The following is a 21,767-nucleotide window of genomic DNA, read 5'->3' on the forward strand; positions in this document are numbered from 1 at the left end:
ATGAAGGGATTCGGTAGAAAAAGTAGTAGAAATAGAAGCCAAAAAGGTAGTATTTTTTTCTTTTTGAAATGGCAGGCAAGATAAAGCATACAGTTGGCAAAGAATTCATGGGGGCCACTTGTTGTGTTTAGCCAAAAGGCGACACCTACGCCCCACCAAGTGCAGTCAAAATAATAATACATTGTTACGATGTTCGCGACGTGGCCTCGATTTTAATCCATACTTCCCTTCTAGATATTCCGCGATCGAGGTTTTTCTGGGGTACCCATCGCGTTTTCCGCTTCCAGGCTTTCTTTTAGCGAATGCCGCCCGTATGTATGATTAACTTTATTCTTTCGAAGTAAATTAGAAGTACATAATTGGCAAACAAACAAACGACAAAAACAATAACAGTGAAACAATTAACGAAAAAAGTACACCGTTTTATGGCCAAAAATTTTTAATTGAAATCACAAATTTCATCAACATACGTGCAAAATATTATCATTCTTTTCAATTAAAAACCACCTTTCTCTTAGTGGTAGATATTTCCTAAAAAATTAAAAGCTTAACTGAGCACAGAGAATGGTTTGCCCACATTTAGACAAAATCATCTCAAAATCTTTTGCATTAATCAACAATAACTAAAACATTCACTCAAAAATTGACAGTTTAACAAAAAATTTCATTTAATATTCTGTTCGTGTTCCAAAATATGTACACAGAATCATTTACTTCTGAAACTCACAGCAGCTGTAACACTGGTTGCATATCTTGTATTGAAAACTTGTTTGGCTATTGACCAATTTTGTTTTAGGCAACCACCAATACACAACTCTGCCATGTGACTGCGACCCATTCCCTTATTTCCGTCGTCGAACGAAAACAGTAGGCGCGTGTCACTTTCTCCCCATGTCATTTCTCTCCGTGACACGTCACTTCCTCCCCCGAGCTCGCGCCGCCTCCACCCTCGCTTTCCAGATCCGAATCTTTTTGAATGAATTGCCGGAAGTACCGTTAGCCCTCGGCCGCCGCCCCTCCCCGCGCCTCTGGCGGGCGCCGCAGCCGCAGCGTACGCGTTTAGTTCATTCGGTTGCCGTGTCAGTGGAGCAGCCGCTTCTGGGCGCACGTAGTGAGCGTGGTACTGGGAGGAAGTGTCAGTGTAGTTCGCTCGCAAGCAAGCAGAAGGAGATGCCCACCGGGAAGCCGTTCGAGAGACTGCCGGGGACAGTCCGGCCGAAGCACTACGTGCTGTCGCTGCTGCCCGACCTGAAGGCGCTCGTCTTCGACGGGGACGTCGCCGTGCAGATTGAGGTAGGTCCACCATATGCCGACGGCGCGGCGGCGGCGCTGGATCGATAGCGGCCAAGAGCGGCGCCGCCGGGTTTGAGGTTAGGTCGGAGGCATTGGCGGTGCGCGAAAAAGGTCGCTGGGGAACAGGGGGCGAGGTATTAAGTTTTGTGGTTTGGAGGGTTGTAGTAGGAGGGTTTTAAATGGAACGATAACACGTGGTTTGATTACTTATCGATTTGTAAACTTTCAAATTACACAATAAAGTCGTGATAACGAGCACTAGCACTAATGGGTTTTTAGTTTTAGAACGATATTTACGGAAAATTAACTTCATGTTTTGTAACGGTTTGCAAGTGGTGGAGTACAAATGTGCAGGGTTGTCGTTTCCGTTGGTCTGTATGTTGAAAATTTTTTAAAAGAGAAATCAGTCTCAAAATTGTTTTTTACGTTGTTAAAGGACTTAAAAAAAATCTAAATTAAAGTGGAACCAAAAAAATTTGAAATTTCAGCGGTTTGTCTGTCGATAATTTTATTAAATAGATAATCTCCGAAACAGCTGGATTGATTAACTAGAAATGTTGACCCTATTTTGTAATTATCGTAAGAAGGTTAAACGATAACCAAAACTTATCTGCCTATCCTCTCCAAAGAATTGCTGACGTCATCTCAAAACTTACTTGATTGGCATTTCATTTGAATGGTTAAAGAAACCTTAGCAAGGCCATAAACATTGCTTTCTACACCTACACCATATGAAAAAAAAAAATAAATTGCTAAAACAGATTGAATGCTAACTAAAATTTGTTACCTATCGTCTTCAAAAAATTCATGACGTTATGTTAAGATTCGCTTGAAATTTATACTAAAACAATTTCCGTCACCTGTTCGTTATTTATGTGATATAATTTTATCGTTTTTAAAATCCACTTCATGAAAATATTGATACGGCACTTGAAATGATTATAGAACATTGAAAGTTGGTATCATTTTCAAAAATTACCAAATAAATAGTTAAAAAAAAAATGTGTTTGATATAGGGAGGGTGTGTTGTTTGATCTTTGATAATATATTTTAATTTTATCGATGGTTATAGTAAAAGCTTGGTTACATTTATTCATATGCAGATAAAAAAAACAGAAATAACGATATTTGAAAATTGTAAAGTTTTAGATTTTTATGAACATTTTGTATATTAAAATTTGATTTAATGTCGGGAAGAAGCTAATGCGAAATATGTAAAAATATGTACATATACAGGGCGTTTCATAAAAAAAAGTCGTGTGTTACTTTGTATAGTTGAAAATAATTTTGATTTATAGTCTCCAAAGACCTGTACAACTTTAGTCTTTGACTTTTTCCTGTTTCTAACAATAATGAATGAGATATCAAGGAGCGCGCGCTTAGTGATTCACCTTGTATATTTGCAATATATTAAATTAAGCTTTTTCCTTCATGTTAAACACAAAAACAAAAAATGAATAGGTTGTCCCAGAAAATGACGTCATTTAAAAACTATATAATTTTTGCAAAATATTTGATTTCTTAAATTTCAGTTGTATAAGTTACAAACTGTGTACCAAATAGCTTTATTTTAAACTTTTTTTTGTGAATAAAAATAAAATACATTTCGTTGAAATATTAGTAAACATTACATGTTTTTCAAAAATTTGTTTTTTATGAAATACCGGGTGACGATTGAAGCAAATTTTTGTGTTGGCAATTCTGAATTATTGGCAACCATGCTAGTATGTCAGTTCATAGTTGTCAATTTTGACGTTAGCACGTTTTAGAAATTTTTATAAGCACTCTGTATATTAAAATTTTATTTAACTGATACTACAATAAAGCGCGTCTGTCGAAAAACTGAAAAATCAAAATATTGGGAATCGAACAATCGAAAAATCAGAATATCGATAAATTGAGAAATTAAAAAAGTTTAAAAATCTAAAAATTGAAATGTGAAAAGTCGACATACCAAAAGATTTAGGAAACGAAAACTTGAAAAATCGAGAAAAAGAAAAACCGAGACGTCAAGAAATCGAAACATGAAAAAATAGGAAAAACTTTAAAATAAAATATGTATTACAAAATTAGAAAAATTGAAAAATAGATATCGAAGAACTAAAAGTTAAAAAATTGATAATCAAAACATCGAAAACTTGAAGAATGGTGAAATAGAAAAATCGAGAAATCGAAACATCAATAATTCGAAAAATTGAAGAATGGAAAAACTGAAAGATCGAGAAACCGAAAAATTAAAATCTGAAACATCGAGAAATCGAAACATCAAAATATCGAGAAATAGAAAAGTCGAAAAATTGAGGAAGCGAAATAGACGAAATCGAAAATTCGAACAATCAAAAAATCGACCCATTGAAATGTCGGTAAGCTGAGAAATCGAAAAATTGACGAATCAAAAAATTTAAAAACTGAAAAACTGAAAATTCAAAAATTTGAAGTCGAAAAATTGAGAAACCGAAAAATCTAAAAGCGAGAAGTTGAAATACCGAGAAATCGAAGCATAAAAAAATCTAAAATTTAAAAATTCGGAAAAGCGAAAAATAGAAATATCCAAGGACTAAAAATCTAAAAATCAAAATCGAACGATTAAAATATTGAAAAATTGAACAATTGGGAGATTGAAACAACAAAAAATCGTAAAATTGAAAAATTCCAAAACTCGAAAAATTCAAAAATTCAAAAATCCAAAATTGAAATGTCGAAAAAACGAAACATCAAAAGATCTACAAATCCAAATAAGACAAAAACCGAAAATTTTGAATAAAAAAAATCATAAATGGAAAAATCGAACGTTCAAAAATCGAAAAATTGGAACGTCAAAAAATTGAAAAATAAAAAATTTTAAATTGAAAAACCGAAAAATCTGTGACCGAGAAGTCGAAAAATCGAGAAATCTAAAATTTAAAAACTCGGAAAATTGAGAATTACAATATCCAAGAACTGAAAAAGCGAAAAATCGAGAAATTGAAACATCAATAAATCGGAAAATTGAAAAATTTATAATTTAAAAATCGAAAATTTAAGAAATCGAAAAGTTGAATAATTGAAGAATTGAAATACATATGAAAAATTCCGAAACAGAGAGAAAAATCCCAAAAATGAAACATCGAAAAATTGAAAAATACCAAAACTAAAACAACGAAAAATTGAAAAATTAAAAACCTGAAAACATTGAAGTGTCGAGAAATAGAAAGCTAAAAAAAATCTATTAATTGAGAAATTGAAAAATTGAAAATTTAAAAACGTTAAAAGTTGAAAAATTGTAGAGCCGAAGACTTGAAAAATCGTAAAACTCAAACATCGGTAAATTGAGAAGTTGGAAAATAAAAAATCGAGGAATCGAAAAATTGAAAAATCAAAAAATTTAAAATTGAAAAATTCGGAAAAGCGAAAAAATAGAAATGTCCAAGAACTAAAAATCTAAAAATCAAAATTGAACAATTAAAATATCGAAAAATTGAACAATTGATGAATTGAAACAACAAACAATCGAAAAATTCCAAAATTCGAAAAATTCAAAAATCCAAAATTGAAATGTCGAAAAATCGGAATATATCGGGAAATCGAAACATCAAAAGATCGAGAAATCGAAGTCGAAAAATAGATAAATTGAGAAATCGAAATAAGACAAAATCGAAATATCGAAAAATTGGAACCTCAAAATTGAAAAATAAAAAATTTTAAATTTAAAAACCGAAAAATCTTTACCCGAGAAGTCGAAAATTCGAAAGATCGAGAAATCGAAACGTCAAGAAACTAAAAAATCTAAAATTTTAAAACTCGGAAAATTGAGAATTAAAATATCCAAGAACTGAAAAAGCGAAAAATCGAGAAATTGAAACATCAATAAATCGGAAAATTGACAAATTTATAATTTAAAAATCGAAAATTTAAGAAATCGAAAAGTTGAATAATGAAGAATTGAAATACATATGAAAAATTCCGAAACAGAGATAAATCCCAAAAATGAAACATTGAAAAATTGAAAAATACCAAAACTAAAACAACGAAAAATTGAAAAATTAAAAACCTGAAAACATTGAAATGTCGAGAAATCGAGAAATAGGAAACTAAAAAAAATCTATTTATTGAGAAATTCAAAAATTGAAAATTTAAAAACGTTAAATACTGAAATATCGGTAAATTGGGAAAATAAAAAATCGAGAAATCGAAAATTTGAAGAATCGAGAAACTGAAGAATCAAAAAATCCGAAAACTGAAATAACGAAAAATTGAAAATCAAGAAATTGAAAAATCGAAAAATTAAGAAATCGGAAAGCCGAAAAAAAAATTGAAAAATTCAGAAATCGAAATTGTTACACATATTTACAATATCGAATTTTGGTTGAGACGATGATTTGGTGTCATAAATTTCGATTTGACAGTCAGGTATACCATCATAAAATTTTGAATATGTTGCCAACCTGACAAATAAATCGCAAACATTAATCGGTTCTTTTACACAACGTTGTCATAATGTAGTTTGTTTTTTGTTTGCTTCAAAAAACTGATAACGTAATCTGGAAATATTTTTAAGTAAATCTCAATTTGAACGTGGGCCATAATGTATCGGGTGTTCAATTGAAAAAGCCATCAAGTTGGCCTTCATTTTTTGTAAATTAACCTAAAATTTGACAACGCTACATTTACTGCTGTCAAAAAAGCAACGCCAACTGGATGACAAAACGGTATGAATACAATTTTACGGTAGCTTTACACTAAATTAATGTATTTATTGTCCTAAAAAATTAAATAAGTAAATATAAATTTAAAAATTCAACCCGATGTACCATGTATTTTAGTATTTTTTTTAGATTTACTTATACATGCTCAAAAAAAACAAATGTTTGAACCTATTTCCTTATCGATTATTTCAGAAACGGTTCATCTTAGTATGTGGCGGTACATTTTTTTAATGTGTGAACCATGGACCGTATGTAGATGAAGTTATCCATGTAATAAGCATAATGTCATTGACATTTGTAATTTGAAGTCGGAAGTTTCAGTTTTATTTTTGTTAATTAAAAAATAAAGCAGTTTTAGCGAAAGTTGTTAATTAAAAGAGTGCAATTTTTTGGAAAATTTACCTTGACACGTGCGTGGTATTTGTGGTGCTTCCGAGAGAGGAGAATTCGGTCAATAATTTCAGTTATTTTAATGTGGACGCTAGCGCAAACGGACCCAATGCATTATCGTATTATTGTTACGGTTTAAATTGACATTTTAAAAGTGAATATTTAATGCAAGTCAAAGAATAGGAGGAGAGCATGAAAAATGCAAATAATGGTACTATTAATATTCAAATAATATAATACGAGGCTACTGGAAACGATAACGTATTATTGATTTGATTGCAGGTTTCTCGGTTGCCATAAATACAATACCGTGAAACAGTTAATATATTTATAAAATGCACAGGATGAACATTCGGTGCTCACACAAACTATTTTCCTTTATTTTAGTGGAGAAATTAAAAATTGATTTCGTGATTTAAACAAAAAAATAACAATAACAACAACCAGTGCGTCACGAACCGTTTAGTTTAATATCCACAATTTCAACCCACATTCAAACATGTTAAAGCACTTATTAATTACAGCTCATCGAATAAAACGCACTATAAACACAGGCGTTGTTTACTAAATTCTAGGAAATCGTTTCATGACTTTTCATTTCTTCACTTTGATTATTGTTTCATATTGTAATTACGTTACAAGTAATTTGGAAAGCACTATTATGCTTTACATTAAAATAACAGGTTTGACGTTAGATTGCAACAATGTACTCACTCCTGATGCATATTGAGGTGCGTCAAGTACGAAAACGACAAGAAAAATTCAAATTAGCATTATTAAAGTCCATTTATCTACAAGTATCTGAATAATTAATTTTACGTAAAATGAGGTCAAAGACACCGCTGCGCTGGGAAATTGCCGCATTGCTTGTTTGTTGCAGTTTAATACATCGATTTTCTTGAAAAGAAAATGAGCGGAAAATTTGCTAAAAGAATTTTTTTTAACTAATAATGAGTAAGTCGTTTAAAATGTGGCAATTCATCCATCACTCACGTTTTTGTCGTTCGAAGTAACGAAATATTTGTAAAGCTTTGCTTTATTATTCAGATTTTCTCAAATAGCAATTAATCAACTTCGTCGGTTCGATCACCAAAACATTGTTAATTACTTTAAATGAATACATTATAGCCATTATCGATGCTTATTTATGGCCAACATAATTATTCCGAATGTAATGTGCTACCAACGGGTTCCACTATCACCGTTTCGGCTGTATCTTTTCTTGTTACAATCGAAATAATTTGAAATGTTAATATCGTGTTATTTATTATTATCGCGTTATTTATTATTCAAATTTATTTATTAAAACAAACACTAAAATCCTGCTGTTCAAAAACAAAACCAGCGGAAATTCGCTCGGTGCTCTCAGTGTGGTTAACCCACGCAAATCGTCTTCACCTGGTTGGTTTGATGATTTCTTAGAAATCAAGTAGTTATCATCAGGAACCGACATTCCATAAAAATTACAATAGGCTCTATGGTATTTTATGGACACAGGTAGAAAAGTTAGGTAATTTCCTCGGCTGGGTGTGGATTTAATGGCAATCCGCATCCTGAAGAATAGTGTTTGCTAGTTACCGCACTGTTGTGAGCGGCTTTATTAGTTGTTAAATGTATACAAACGGCACCTCGCCGTCGGGAGCTTGTGGGATGGACCTTCGGAAAAAGTAACGTCTTTGTTTTTCAGTTTTTTTATGTTTGGGTCGTTATTTGGGTCTTTTTTTGACTGAATTCGACAAGAAATTGGTTGAATAGGTAAGGTAGGTAAGGGAAGTCGGCAAATTGGATCAGTAACTTCTGAATTGGCCTTGAAGATCGGTCTATGTTTAGTTTTTATTTGTATGTTTTTTTTCGTCCCACTGTGTATATGTCTAACAGACACGTTTGTTTACCTGGTGCTCTTGCAGATGTTTTTATTATACAGAGCGAGTCACTATTGGACCGAAACGCTCGCCAAAATTTTTCTGCTCATCCCCACCAACAATGGAATTAAGTCATTTCCAAATTTTATAGTAGTAATTAAATGTTATGTCATCTTATGTTATTTAAATGTTCTAATAGTAACATAGTCGTCATTGAGATTTTTGGAAAAAAACAAACCTGTAGACATAACAATTTTTCGATTTCCCAATTTTTCGGCTTTCGGATTTCTCAATTGTTCGATATTTCAATTTCTCGATTTTTTAATTTTTCGATTTTTCGATTAATAGATTTTTTGTTTCCATATCTCGATTTCTCGACGATGTTTTTCTCAATTTTCCGATGTCTCAGTTTTAGGATTTTTCGATTTTTGATTTTTAAATTTTAGATTTTTCGATTTTTCTATTAATTGATGTTTGGATTTCTCGATCTTTCGATTTTTCGACTTCTCGATTAGAGATTTTTCGGTTTTTCAGTTTTCAATTTTTCATTTTGGTTTCAAATTTTTCGATTTCTTTGTTTATCGAGATTTAGATGTTTCGATTTTTTGGTTGTTCGCAGAATTTAAGGATTTTTTTTATTCAAAATTTTCCAATTTTTCAGTTTTTCGATTTCTACCTATTTCAATTTCCCAATTTTTCGATTTTTCCACTTCTCTACTTTTCGATGTTTCGATTTTTACATTTTTGGGTTTTTCGATTTTTCGGCGGTTCAGTTTTTCGATTTTTTAAATTTTGTGTTTCCGATTTCTCAATTTCTCGATTTTTAAATTTTTGGATGTTTTAATTTTGAAATTTTTAAAATTTTTCGATTTTTCAGTTCTTCGACATTTCTATTTTTCGATTTTTTAATTTTTCAATTTTTTAAATTTTCAGGTTTCTCGGTTTTTCAGTTTTTCGATATTTCTATTTTTCATTTTTCTTTTTTACCATTTGTTAATGCTTCGATATCTCGATTTTTCAATTTTTCTATATTTTAATCGTTTAATTTTTAAAATTTTAGACTTTGCTTTCTCGATTTTTCAGCTCTTGGAAATTTCAATTTTTTACTTTTCCGAATTTTAAAATTTTCGATTTTTAAATTTTTTGATTTTTCAATTTCTCAGTTTATCGAGATTTCGATGTTTCGATTTTTCGTTTTATAGATTTTTAAATTCAGATTTTTCTATTTTTCCATATTGTAATTGTTTAATTTTTAAAATCTTACTTTTCTATTTCTAGATTTTTCAGTTCTTGGATATTTCTATTTTTTGTTTTTCCGAATTTTTGAATTTTCGATTTTTCAGTTTTTGGATGTTTCGATTTTTCGGTTTTTCATCTTTTTGATTTAAAATTTTTGATTTTTCGATTTATCGAGATTTCGATGTTTCGATTTTTTGATTATTCAATTTTTCAATTTAGAGATTCTTTTTTAATTTCAGATTTTTCAATTTTTAACTTTTCAGTTTTTCGATTTTGGCCTATTGCGATTCCTCAAGTTTTCAATATTTCGATTTCTGGATTTTCCGATTTTTCGACATTTTAGTTTTGGAATTTTCACATTTTTGTTTTTCGATTTTTTGATGCTTCTATTTCCCGATTTTTAACTTGTCCATATTTTAAGTGATCAATTTTTAAAATCTTAGACTTTCCGATTTCTCTATTTTTCAGTTCTTGAATATTTCTGTTTTCCGAATTTTTAAATTTTCGTTTTTTCAGTTTTTTGATGTTTCGATTTTTCGGGTTTTCAACTTTTCGATTTAAAATTTTTGAATTTTTTCAATTTATCGATTTCTCGATTTTTCGATTTTTAGAATTATATATATTTTTTTAATTTCAGATTTTTCAGTTTTTCGATTTTGGCCTATTTCGATTCCTCAAGTTTTCAATTTTTCGATTTCTGGGTTTTTCGATTTTTCGACATTCTAGTTTTGGAATTTTCAAATTTTTGTTTTTCGATTTTTTTGATGCTTCCATTTCCCGATTTTTCACTTTTTCCAAATTTAATTGTTCAATTTTTAAAATCTTACACTTTTCGATTTCTCGATTTTCAGCTCTCGGATATTTCTACTTTTCGCTTTTCCGAATTTTTAAATTTTCGATTTTTCAGTTTTTTGAGGTTTCGATTTTTCGTCTTTTCGATTTTTCGGTTTTTAAACTTTTCCATTTAAAATTTTTGATTTCTCAATTTTTCGATTTATCGAGATTACAATGTTTAGATTTTTTGATTTTGCGATTTATACATTTTTTTTATTTCAGATTTTTCAATTTTTAACTTTTCAGTTTTTCGATTCTGCCCTATTTCGATTCCTCAATTTTTGAATTTTTGGATTTTTCGATTTCTGGGTTTTTCGATTTTTCAATTTTTCCATATTTTAATTGTTCAATTTTGAAAGTCTTAAACTTTTCGTTTTCTCGATTGGATATTTCCATTTTTGTCTTTTCCGAATTTTTACATTTTCGATTTTTCAGTTTTTTGATGTTTCGATTTTTCGGTTTTTCAAATTTTCGATTTAAAATTTTTAATTTTTCTATTTTCGGTTTATAAATTTTTTGATTTTTCGATTTCTCGGTTTATCGAGATTTCGATGTTTCTATTTTTTGATTGTTCCATTTTTCGATTTTTTTAATTGTAGATTATTCAATTTCTCACTTTTCAGTTTTTCGATTTTGACCTATTTCGAATCCTCATTTTTTCGATTTTTCAACTTTTTCATTTCTCTATGCTTCAGTTTTTAATATTTTGATTCTTGGGTTTTTCTATTTTCCAAAGCTTTAGTTTTGGAATTTTCCAATTTCTCAATTTTTCAACTTTTCCATATTTCAATTGTTCAATTTTTAAAATCTTTGACTTTTCGATTTCTCGATTTTTCAGTTCTTGGATATTTCTATTTTTTGTTTTTTCGAATTTTTGAATTTTCGATTTTTCAGTTTTTTCATGTTTGGATTTTTCGGTTTTTAAACTTTTCGATTTGAAATTTTTGATTTTTTCAATTTTTCGATTTCCCAATTTTTCGATATTTCGATTTTTTGATTTTTCGATTTTTGGATTTATAGATTTTTTTAATTTCAGATTTTTCAGTTTTTCGATTTTTCGACATTTTAGTTATGGAATTTTTCAATTTCTCGGTTTTTCAGTTTTTATTGTTTAATTTTTCAATATTTTAATTGTTCACTTTTTGAAATCTTAAACTTTTCGATTTCGCGATTTTTCAGTTTGGATATTTCTATTTTTCGCTTTTCCGAATTTTTAAATTTTCGGTTTTTCAGTTTTTTGATGTTTCGATTTAAAATTTTTCATTTTTCAAATTTTTCGATTTCTCGATTTATCGAAATTTCAATGTTTCGATTTCTTGATTGTTCGATTTTTCGATTTTTTTTTAAATTTCAGATTTTTCAATTTTTAACTTTTCAGTTTTTCGATTTTGCCCTATTTCGATTCCTCAATTTTTCGATTTTTCGACATTTTAGTTTTGGAATTTTCCAATTTCTCAATTTTTCAGTTTTTCGATTTTTTGATGCTTCCATCTTTCGATTTTTCAATTTTTCCATATTTTAATTCTTCAGTTTTTAAAATCTTCGACTTTTTGATTTTTCGATTTTCAGCTCTTGGATATTTCTATTTTTCGCTTTTCCGAACTTAAAAATTGTCGATTTTTCAGTTTTTTGAGGTTTTTCAACTTTTCGATTTAAAATTTTTGAATTTTCAATTTTTCGATTTCGATGTTTCAATTTTTTGGTTGTTCGATTTTTCGATTTATAGTTTTTTTTTAATTTCAGATTTTTCAATTTTTAACTCTTCAGTTTTTCGATTTTGCCCTATTTGGATTCCTCAATTTTTGGATTTTTCGACTTTTCGATTTTTTGATGCTTCGATTTCTCGATTTACCAATTTTTCCATATTTTAATTGCTCAATTTATAGATTTTTTGATTTTTGAAGTTTTTGATTTCTCAATGTTTCAAATTTCAATTTTGAGAACTTTCCAATTTTTGCATTTTGAGATTTTTCGATATTTTAATTCTTTGAATTTTTGATGTTTCGATTTCTGAATATTTGATTTTTCCATTTTTCGAATTTCAATTTTTAAAATCTTTGACTTTCGATGTCTTGATTTTTCAGCTCTTGGATATTTCTATTTTTCGCTTTTCGGAATTTTTAAGTTTTCAGTATTTTGATGGTTCGATTTTTCGACTTTTCGGTTTTTCAACTTTTCGATTTAAAATTTTTGATTTTCAATTTTTTCATTTATGCATTTTTTTAATTTTGGATTTTTCAAGTTTTAACTTTTAAATTTTTTGATTTTGGCTTTTTTCGACTCTTTTCCATTTCTCGATTTTTTGATGTTTTGATTTCTCGATGCTTCAGTTTTATTTTTCGATTTCTCAATTTTTCACTTTTTCGATTTTTCAATTTTCCCATTTTTCAATTTTAGTTTTTTCGATTTCACGATTTTCCAATTTTTCGATATTTCTATTTGTCAATTTTTTTAATTTTGAATTTTTTAAATTTTTTAGTTCTACGATTTTTTGAAGTTTCTATTTCTGACGTCTCGGTTTTTCGATTTTTAAAATTTTCGATTTTCAATTTTGGAAACTTTCCAATTTCTGCATTTTTTGATGTTTCGATTCCTGAATCTTTTGCTTTTTTCACTTTTCAGATTTCGATTTTTAAAAAAATTTTTGATTTTTCAATTTCTCGATTAATTGATATTCCGATGTTTAAATTTTTCGACTGTTCGATTTCAGGATATTTCGATTTTTCAGGTTTTCGCGCTTTGTTGTGGTGTCAATTAAATCAGAGTTTTATATACAGGGTGTTTATAATAATTTCTAAAACTATACAATTGTCAAATAGAACACCTCGTATTTTTTGTTGTTCTTTTTTCAGTATGTCAGCGTATCTTTTAAAGTAGTTAAAAACCCATAAACTATAAATGTAGAAAATACTTAACAAAAATTAAAAAACTAAAAAATCGATATTTGAAAACGCACAATTTTAGTTAGGCCACAATAAAGCTCTCAAGAAAATTGAAACAACATGACAACGTCGCATCGAGATTTTAAAAATAAACTGTGGTTATAAGATCTAAGAAAAGGTCAATAAGAATATGTACGAATATATAGGGTATTCCATTAAAAAAGTTTTGTGTCACGCCTTAAAAAGACAACTTTGGTCTTCAACTTTTTTTCTGTTTCTAATAACTAATGAGATGTCGAGGAGCCGTGCTTAGTGAGTGACTCACCCTGTATATGCAAAATTTCTCAAAAATCCAAACTAAAAAGTAAAAACAAAAATTTGGAAAATGCCAACAATTTGAAAACTTGTTATATATTTGTTCAGTTCCAAGAAAGCCTAAATTCGGAAATTTGAAGTTATGTAATTACCATTTTTCAATAAATAAAGAGAAAGGTAATAAAATTCTAATGATTAAAAAATAACTTTCCAATAATATATTCAATTTCTGGGTATTCGCGCTACAGATTTGTTATTTTATCGACAAAAAAAATATTAATGGTAGTGTTCTGAAGTGTCAAGGTAGTAACAAGTTCGTCCAACGGTTAAAAAAATATGTAGATAGATTTGTTTTTGCCGAGTTTATCAGTCTTATGTTTGGAAACATCGTAACTAAGTCTAGACTCTAATCCATTTATCTGTGTGTTTTTATCTCGTATCAGGGTAATTTGTCTATTTATTTTTGCTAACTCACTTTGTGGAAAACTTTATCAGCTTAACAATAAGAAAATTCCAAACACGATTAAATTTCCCTGCCATTCACCCTGTCGCTCTAAACCCATACAAACCTCCTGCCCCAGTTTTTATCTATTTATTTTTCAGCACTCGCCAGATTTGAGATAACGCAATTAATGGACGTGAATTACGTGCCTGCGGTTCTCAATAAGCCCACTTACATAACAAAATGTTCGACAACAATGCCCGAACGTAGGCAGGTTTTAGATAGTCGCGTAGTCCCATACATGGGCGTACTGAAACGAAAGTGCGCCCCTAACATTACCATTATTAATCACGCCAATTAGACGGAAAACGGAAAAACGACCTTTCACTTTTACCGCTCGAACGCGATTTTCCTGCCAAAAATATGCACCGAATTGCCATTATTTGGCCAACGCACCACGTGTACATGATTCGGCAAAAAGTGGAGCATGTGACGTTCGCGAATTCCCAGATGGGCGAAATCTTCCGTCCGAACTCAATTGTTTGTGGTCGCCGATTTGACAAAAAAAAGGAGAGGCTCGAAAAGTTTATGTTAATGTTACTTTCATTTACAATCGGCAAAAGGGTGGGAATAATTTGTTTAAATTAGTAGACTGTAAATCGAAATGTTGCCTCATTAGTGAACGGACCGTTTGATTAATTTTTGAGGCTTTTATGAGTTTGTGAAATCGTTAGGACGCATGTTGAGATACGGGCTTAATTATAATTGATTAATTAGTGTTGAGTACGCACAAGTGTTCGTCTTGGTATTTCTATTAATAAATGCGGAAGTTTGTTGCGTTGTGTTAAGAATTATTTTTGAAATTAATTTTACGGAATTATGTATCCGTTGGTTATTTTTTAAGAGGTGTTTTAAATTTCCGAAACTTCCGTTGCGGTTTTGTTTTATTCGCTTTGTCATGTCCGTTTCCTTCGCCCCTGTATTAATCGTTCCACCTTCTCACAATCACATTCGACCCATTTATGGAGAAAATTATAACAATTTTTTCCAGTCTTATTCGACTTTCGGGCAGCAATTATGTTCATGGGCTGGGCACGAACAAAACTAGTTTTGCTATTACTTATTTTATACTTTTACACTGGTTCGATTTTTTGTCGCTACGAATGTGATTGTTGTAACAATTGCTCCATGGTAATGCACTGCACTGTTTATTTACGAGTGGATTTATTGCATACCGAAGGCTGCCGTTGATTGATTAAATTATAAACCCAGTAGGAGTAACTCGATTATGGAAAGATGAGATAATAAATCACCTTTCTCGTTATTATTCGTACTTTTATTTTTACTGTTACTGTTATTGTTATAGCCGCTAACGGGACAAGCCGTCAATGCCTCTACATTGTAAATAATTTATTTCACTAGATCGTAATAAAATTTCAATTAGTGAGTAGTTGTAATGTTGAAATTTGAATAATTTCTCGGACGGACGCACAATGATCAAAACAAAGGACAGGCTGTGGCAACATTTCACCTTTCTGTGTGGCTTTTAGTGGGATAACGGGGAAGTAAAGAGTCTTTATTTGTCATGTTTATGTTGGGCATTAATAACGCGGTAAAAATAATGTGCACGCACGAGGATACAAACTGGGTACATGACTTAGATCGCCCAGTGAAATTCCACCATCGTCACAAAATAGATTGCTTCGAAGCGTGTTTTTCCATTTTTTTGGAAAATATCGTTGAACTGCATGACGTCTCATGAATTTGGAGGTCGTGTCAGTCGGCGTTCTATTTGTTTTGTTAAACTTTTTTCTTCCTTGATCCCCTTTCGTTATTTAAATTATAAATATGACATTTCCAAAAGTCAAAGCAAAGTTTTGTTTGGAAAAAAATACTTGTACATGTATATTGCGAAAGTGGTTTGAATTATGTACTTATTATTTTTTTTTGTTTGTTATAATTTCGTTACGTATTGCACCTGCGACAAAACAAGATCGGCGTAGGACTCCATTTAAAAGAATTTAATTTTGGGAATTTTATACTTTTATAATAACCCCTTCAAGTAAAATAAAGATGGCCCTGCATCCCCACAAATTCCAAGGGGGCGCTGTCCGCACAAGAACGGACGATATGGATAATATTTAAAGCGGGAAAAATGTCCTCTCAATAATACTATGCTTCACTTCGAGTGTTTATGTTTATACTTCGAAAGAAATCGACTGCTAACGAATGAAAAATTCATCACAATTGAGCTTACGATGGATATGGGTGCTTTTTGGCTTGTTTTTTTCTAAATATACCTAGTATTCCTTAAACAACACGATACTTAAAACCATGTTTTTTATTTCTTGTAGAGAAATAAGGATTTTGTAATTAAGCTCCGCCCCCTTGGCTCACGACGAATAAAAAAATCATCACAATCGAGATAGGGGGGGTGGGCGGGGCTCACATTTTACCTCTTTTTTCTTAATATGCGCAGTCTTGCTTTCACAGCAAGAAACTTAAAATATGTTTAAAATGGTAAACTTGTATATGGAAACATCGATTTTCAAAATAAGCTCCGCTCCTCGGTTTACGGCGAATAAAAAAAAATCATCGGAATTGACACAGGGCGGGCGGAGCCTAATTGCAGAATCGATATTTCCTTACACAAATTTTCCATTTTAAATATGTTTTTTAAGTTTCATGTTGTGAAAAGAAGTCTACACATATTAAAACAAAAAGGCAACATGTTTTTTAGTTTTTCAATTTTTGCTTATTTCGATTTTTCGACGTTTCAGTTTTGAAATTTTTCAGTTTTTCGATTCTTCAATTTTTCGATTTTTAAAATATCTTTCCGATTTCTCAATTTTTCGACATTTCTATTTTTCAATTTTTGAATTTTTCAGGTTTATCGATTTCTTGGTTTTTTAGTTCTTCAATAATTCTATTTTTCATTTTTCTTGTTTACGATTTTTTGATGCTCCGATTTCTCAATTTTTCAGTTTTTCCAAATTTTAATTGTTCAATTTTTAACAATTAAAAACTAAAATCTTAAGACTCCGATTTCTCGATTTTTCAGCTCTTGGATATTTCTATTTTTCGCTTTTCCGAATTTTTCAATTTTCAATTTTTTTAGTTTTTTGATGTTTCGGTTTTGCGACTTTTCGATTTTTAAATTTTTTGATTTTTCGATGTCTGGATTTATCGAGTTTTCGATGTTTCCATTTTTCGATTTATAGATTTTTCAATGTCTCACTTTTCAGTTTTTCGATTTTTGCCTATTTCAATTCCTCAGTTTTTCGATTTTTCAACTTTTCGATTTTCCGATCTTTTGATGTTTCGATTTCTCCATGATTCAGTTTTTAATTTTTCGATTTCTGAGTTTATCGATTTTTCGACTTTTAGTTTTGGAATTTTCTAATTTCTCGATTTTTTAGTTTTTCGATTTTTTGATGCTTCGATTTCTCGATTTTTCATTTTTTCCAAATTTTAATTGTTCAATTTTTAACAATTAAAAATTGAAATCTTAGACTCCGATTTCTCGATTTTTCAACTCTTGGATATTTCTATTTTTCGCTTTTCCGAATTTTTCAATTTTCGATTTTTTTAGTTTTTTGATGTTTCGATTTTGCGACTTTTCGATTTTTAAATTTTTTGATTTTTCGATGTCTGGATTTATCGAGTTTTCGATGTTTCGATTTTTCGATTTATAGATTTTTTTTAATTTCAAATTTTTCAGTGTCTCAAAATGTTAGAAAAATGGTAAAATGTGAGCCTCGCCTACCCGCCCTATGTCAATTGTGATGATTTTTTTGTTCGTTGTGAGCCAAGGAGGCGGAGCTTAACTTCAAAATACTTATTTCTTTATAAAAACATGTTTTTGAGTATCGTTACATTCTTGTGGACAAATCTGGATTCTTGCAATTAAGCCCCGCCCCTCGATTTGACAGCGAATGAAAAATTTATCACATTTGAGAATTGAGAGGAGGGGGAATTTGCAGTTAAGCTCCGCCCTCTTGGCTCACGACGAATAAAAAAAATCATCACAATTGAGATAGGGGGGGTGGGCGGGGCTAGATTTTACTTTTTTTTTCTCAATATATGCAGACTTATTTCGACAACAAGAAACTTAAAACAAACAAATTTTGGATGTTTCAATTTTTACATTTTGCGATTTCACGAACGACGTTTCTTTTTTTCGAGATGAAATTTTTCAATTTTTGGATTTTTCAATTTTTCGATTTGCATGTTTTCGGTTTTCTGTTTTTCGATTTTTCGACTTTGGATTTGTTAAAGTTTCGTTTCTTCAATTTTCGATTTACAATTTTTCTAGATTTTATTTTAAATATGTTACAACAATAATTTTTAAAATATTACACTTTTTCAATGTTACGATTTTAGAATTTTCCCAATTCTCAATTAATGGATTTTCAAATTCTTTTATTTATTCGACTTTTCAATTTTTCGATCCTTCAAATTTTCGATTTGCAATTTTTCGTTTCGGTTTTTTGTTGCTTTGTTTCTACAATTTTTTTATTTTTCAATGTTAATTTTTTTCCATTTTTCCTTTCTTCAATCTTTCGATTTTCAATTTTTCGAATTTTCATTTTTTTCTTCAGTTTTATCATACGAAATTCTTCGAGATTTCATTTTTAAATTATGAATTTTTTCGATTTTCTAAGTTTTGGATGTTTCAAGTTTTAAATTTTGCAATTTTTAGAATTTTTTTTTACCGCAATTTCACGAGTTTTCAATTTTTAATTTTTCAATTTTTCAATTTGCAATTTTTCGTTTTGGTTTTTTATTTTCTAAGTATATTTTTTAGTTTTTTCGGTTCTTCAGTGTTCTGATTTTATAGTTTTCCGTTTTTCAATGTGAGATTTTTCAATTTTTCGGTTCCCGATTTTTCAACTTTTTGTTTCTTTTTAGATTTCATTTTAAATTTATAATAATTATAATTTTTAAAATTTTTCACTTTTTCAATTTTACTATTTTAGAATTTTTCAATTTTTCAATCATCGAATCGACTAAATGAAGAAGGTTTAAAATCTTTCAGTGTTACAATTTTTCGACTTTACATTTTTGACGATTCCATAATTTTTCGGTTTTCCAATGTTTCGATTCGATTCGTTTTTTCTTCTTTCCAATTTTCCCGTTTCTTAAATCCTACGATTTTGTGATTTTTCGTTTTTCGGATTTTTGATTTTTCAATTTTTTTCGGCTTAATTTTCGATTTTCAACTTTTCGAATGAACAGAATCGACAAAATGCAAAACTGTAAAACTGAAAAATCAGAAATGAAAAAGCGAAAAATTATAGAACGAAAACTGAAAAATCTAGAACTTGAAAAATTGAAGAAACGAAAAATTAAAAAATAAAGTCGAAATATTGCAAATTAAAAAAATCGGAAAATCGGATAACTGTAAATCCAAAAACTGCACAATTAAAAAATTAAAAAATTGGAAAATCAAGGAATTGAAAAATCAAAGATTGAAAATTTGAAAATTAGACAATAAAAAAAATGAAAAAAATATAGGGAATGAAAAAACAAAAAAAAAATAAAATCAAGAAAATGAAAATTAAAAAATTGAGAAAATGAAAAATAAAAACGAAAATTCAAAAATTGTAAAATTCACAATTTAAAAAATTGGAAAACCTAGGATTTGAAAAATCAAGGATTGAAAATTTGAAAAATCGGAAAACAAAAAATATGAAATCTAAAAAAAAAATTGAAATAAATAAAAGAATTGAAGAAACGAAAAATTGAGATATAAAATCGAGAAAATGAATATTAAAAAATCGGGAAAATGAAAAATAAAAATCAAAATGTCTAAAATGGTAAATTTCATCAGTAAAAAAAGAAATTCCCTAGAAACAAATTTGAACCGGAGGTTTCGTGGTATGTATAAAAAGTAAAGGAAAAATTAAGGAATAAAAATTATATTAATAACAAACAAAATCAAGGCAGATTCATGAACTACAAGTACAGAAGGACATTATTTTATAAAATTTAAATATCCGTTACTGCCCAAAATGTGAGCTGACGTTATAAAATTTTTAGTAATTTTTAGATTGTTCTCAAATTTTTGATTAAACGTTATTTATATTTTATAAAATAACAGTCTCCTACACTTGTGGTTTATGAATCCATCTTTAGTTTTCCCTAGGCATCCAAGTTTACGCAAAAAAATCCAAATTGTATGACAACCTGTTATAAATAATGCTAAACATCGAGAGACTGGCGATGGCGTAATGATTAGACGCGTTTTTTAATTTGTAGAGGTTATTATAAAAAATAAAATTTCGCAAAATCAAATTTTATATTTTTTGAAAGAAGCGGGAATTGTTGGTCACTTGCGCGTCGCGGTTAGTTTACTACATGTGGCAGGTCTAATAGCCAAAAAGGTCATAGGATACTTGCACACAAATAGGGGATTATAAAAGGGTTGTCATTGCCTACAGGTAACCTAGCTGATAAGAAGCCCCTTATATAATAGTTCTATGAGTTTCAAGTTTGTAAAAAATAAGTAATGTCTTAACTGTTTTATTTTTTTTATGAGATGAACCTACTGGTAGAAAATTTCAAGAGCAGTAAAATATTTTCAGCTCTATGTCTTCATATTTGATGATTAATAAATACGTGTGAAAGTTGATTTCTCCGAGTATTTATTTATTTTAATTTGACTAACACCCACGTAAACTACTACGACAGGCAACAACTGTTAAACTGTTTAAAATTACATGCATTTTGTCTAACCGTGGCGCACAACTGACCTGTGCCCAATTGTTGGACCATACCTACGGAGTCTTTTAACATTGTAGACGTATAATTTTACCGAAATTTTGGGTATACAAATGTTACATTTTACGTATCAAAATTTTTAGATTTGTCCCCAACACAAAGTTGATGACGTCACTATAAAATATATTATTCAGTTTTTAAAGGTTTTGAAATCATTAGTTTTGTAAAATTTTCAATTTTAAAATTAATTTTCGAACAATTTAGAAAGATTCCCAATTCTTAGATTTCGTTTTCCCATTTATTTCATGATGAAATTAAAAATTACAAAATTACTTACAGAATTTCGAGAATTATTTTGGAATTCACGAAAAAAATTTTCAACCTGAGATGTTAGTTATATTTTTCAGTTTTCCTGTGTCCCTAAATTGAATTGCCACTGATTATTTATTTACGAAATTATAAATTTGCAATTTCAAAATTATTTTGGATTAGTGGAATTAAAATTTTGTGGAATTTGTTGGAATTATTTCGGAATTAAGGGTAATTGTTGTGCTGACACTAAATAATTTATTTATACACTTGTGTTTATTTAGTGGAATGTTCGGAATTTGTATAATTACTTCCTACACACTGAAACTACTGGAACTTATTTAGAATTTCCAGAATTCTTTTAAGTTTCACCAGAATTGTTTGGAAAATTAATTATTATCTGAATTAATTACCTTTGTACTGGGTGTTTGGAATCCTGACATTTATTTTGAAAATACCAAAATTTATTTTGTTTTCTAATTTTGGAAATACACATACATATTTATTAAAAAGTAGTTATAACATAACGTTATCAATTTTGTTGTGTTCGTTGGTGTTAAGAGTGCATATAATGCTTAAACGTTTTGAAATTATTTTTTTACGTGAAAGCGTGTATTTGACAATACATACTATAACATTTTGTAGGAAATATTATGCAAATGTCCCGAATTTCGGCATCTTATCTTTATTTGTAAGTGATAATACAAAAAAATGAGGGCTTCTGTAACTCGATACCGATTACCGAAATCTAGACCAACATGAATGAACGCCGCCTCAGACTTTTTCATCCAAA

General features: G+C 29.6%; 1 protein-coding gene across 1 annotated transcript in view; it reads left to right on the forward strand.

Moving 5' to 3' along the window:
• The first annotated feature begins 871 nt into the window (after nucleotides 1-871).
• Psa (Puromycin sensitive aminopeptidase) overlaps nucleotides 872-21,767 on the forward strand; it is a 39,219-nt gene continuing 18,323 nt past the window's right edge. Inside the window, exon 1 of the mRNA XM_064069692.1 lies at nucleotides 872-1,293. Coding sequence (XP_063925762.1) covers nucleotides 892-1,293 — 402 coding nt within the window. The 5' untranslated portion in view covers nucleotides 872-891. The remainder of the gene's footprint in view (nucleotides 1,294-21,767) is intronic.

The sequence above is a fragment of the Zophobas morio genome, unplaced genomic scaffold (assembly GCF_036711695.1).
Source record: "Zophobas morio isolate AGI-343-1 ecotype UQ-CSIRO unplaced genomic scaffold, CSIRO_AGI_Zmor_V1 ptg000031l, whole genome shotgun sequence".
NCBI classification, from domain to species: Eukaryota; Metazoa; Arthropoda; class Insecta; order Coleoptera; family Tenebrionidae; genus Zophobas; species Zophobas morio.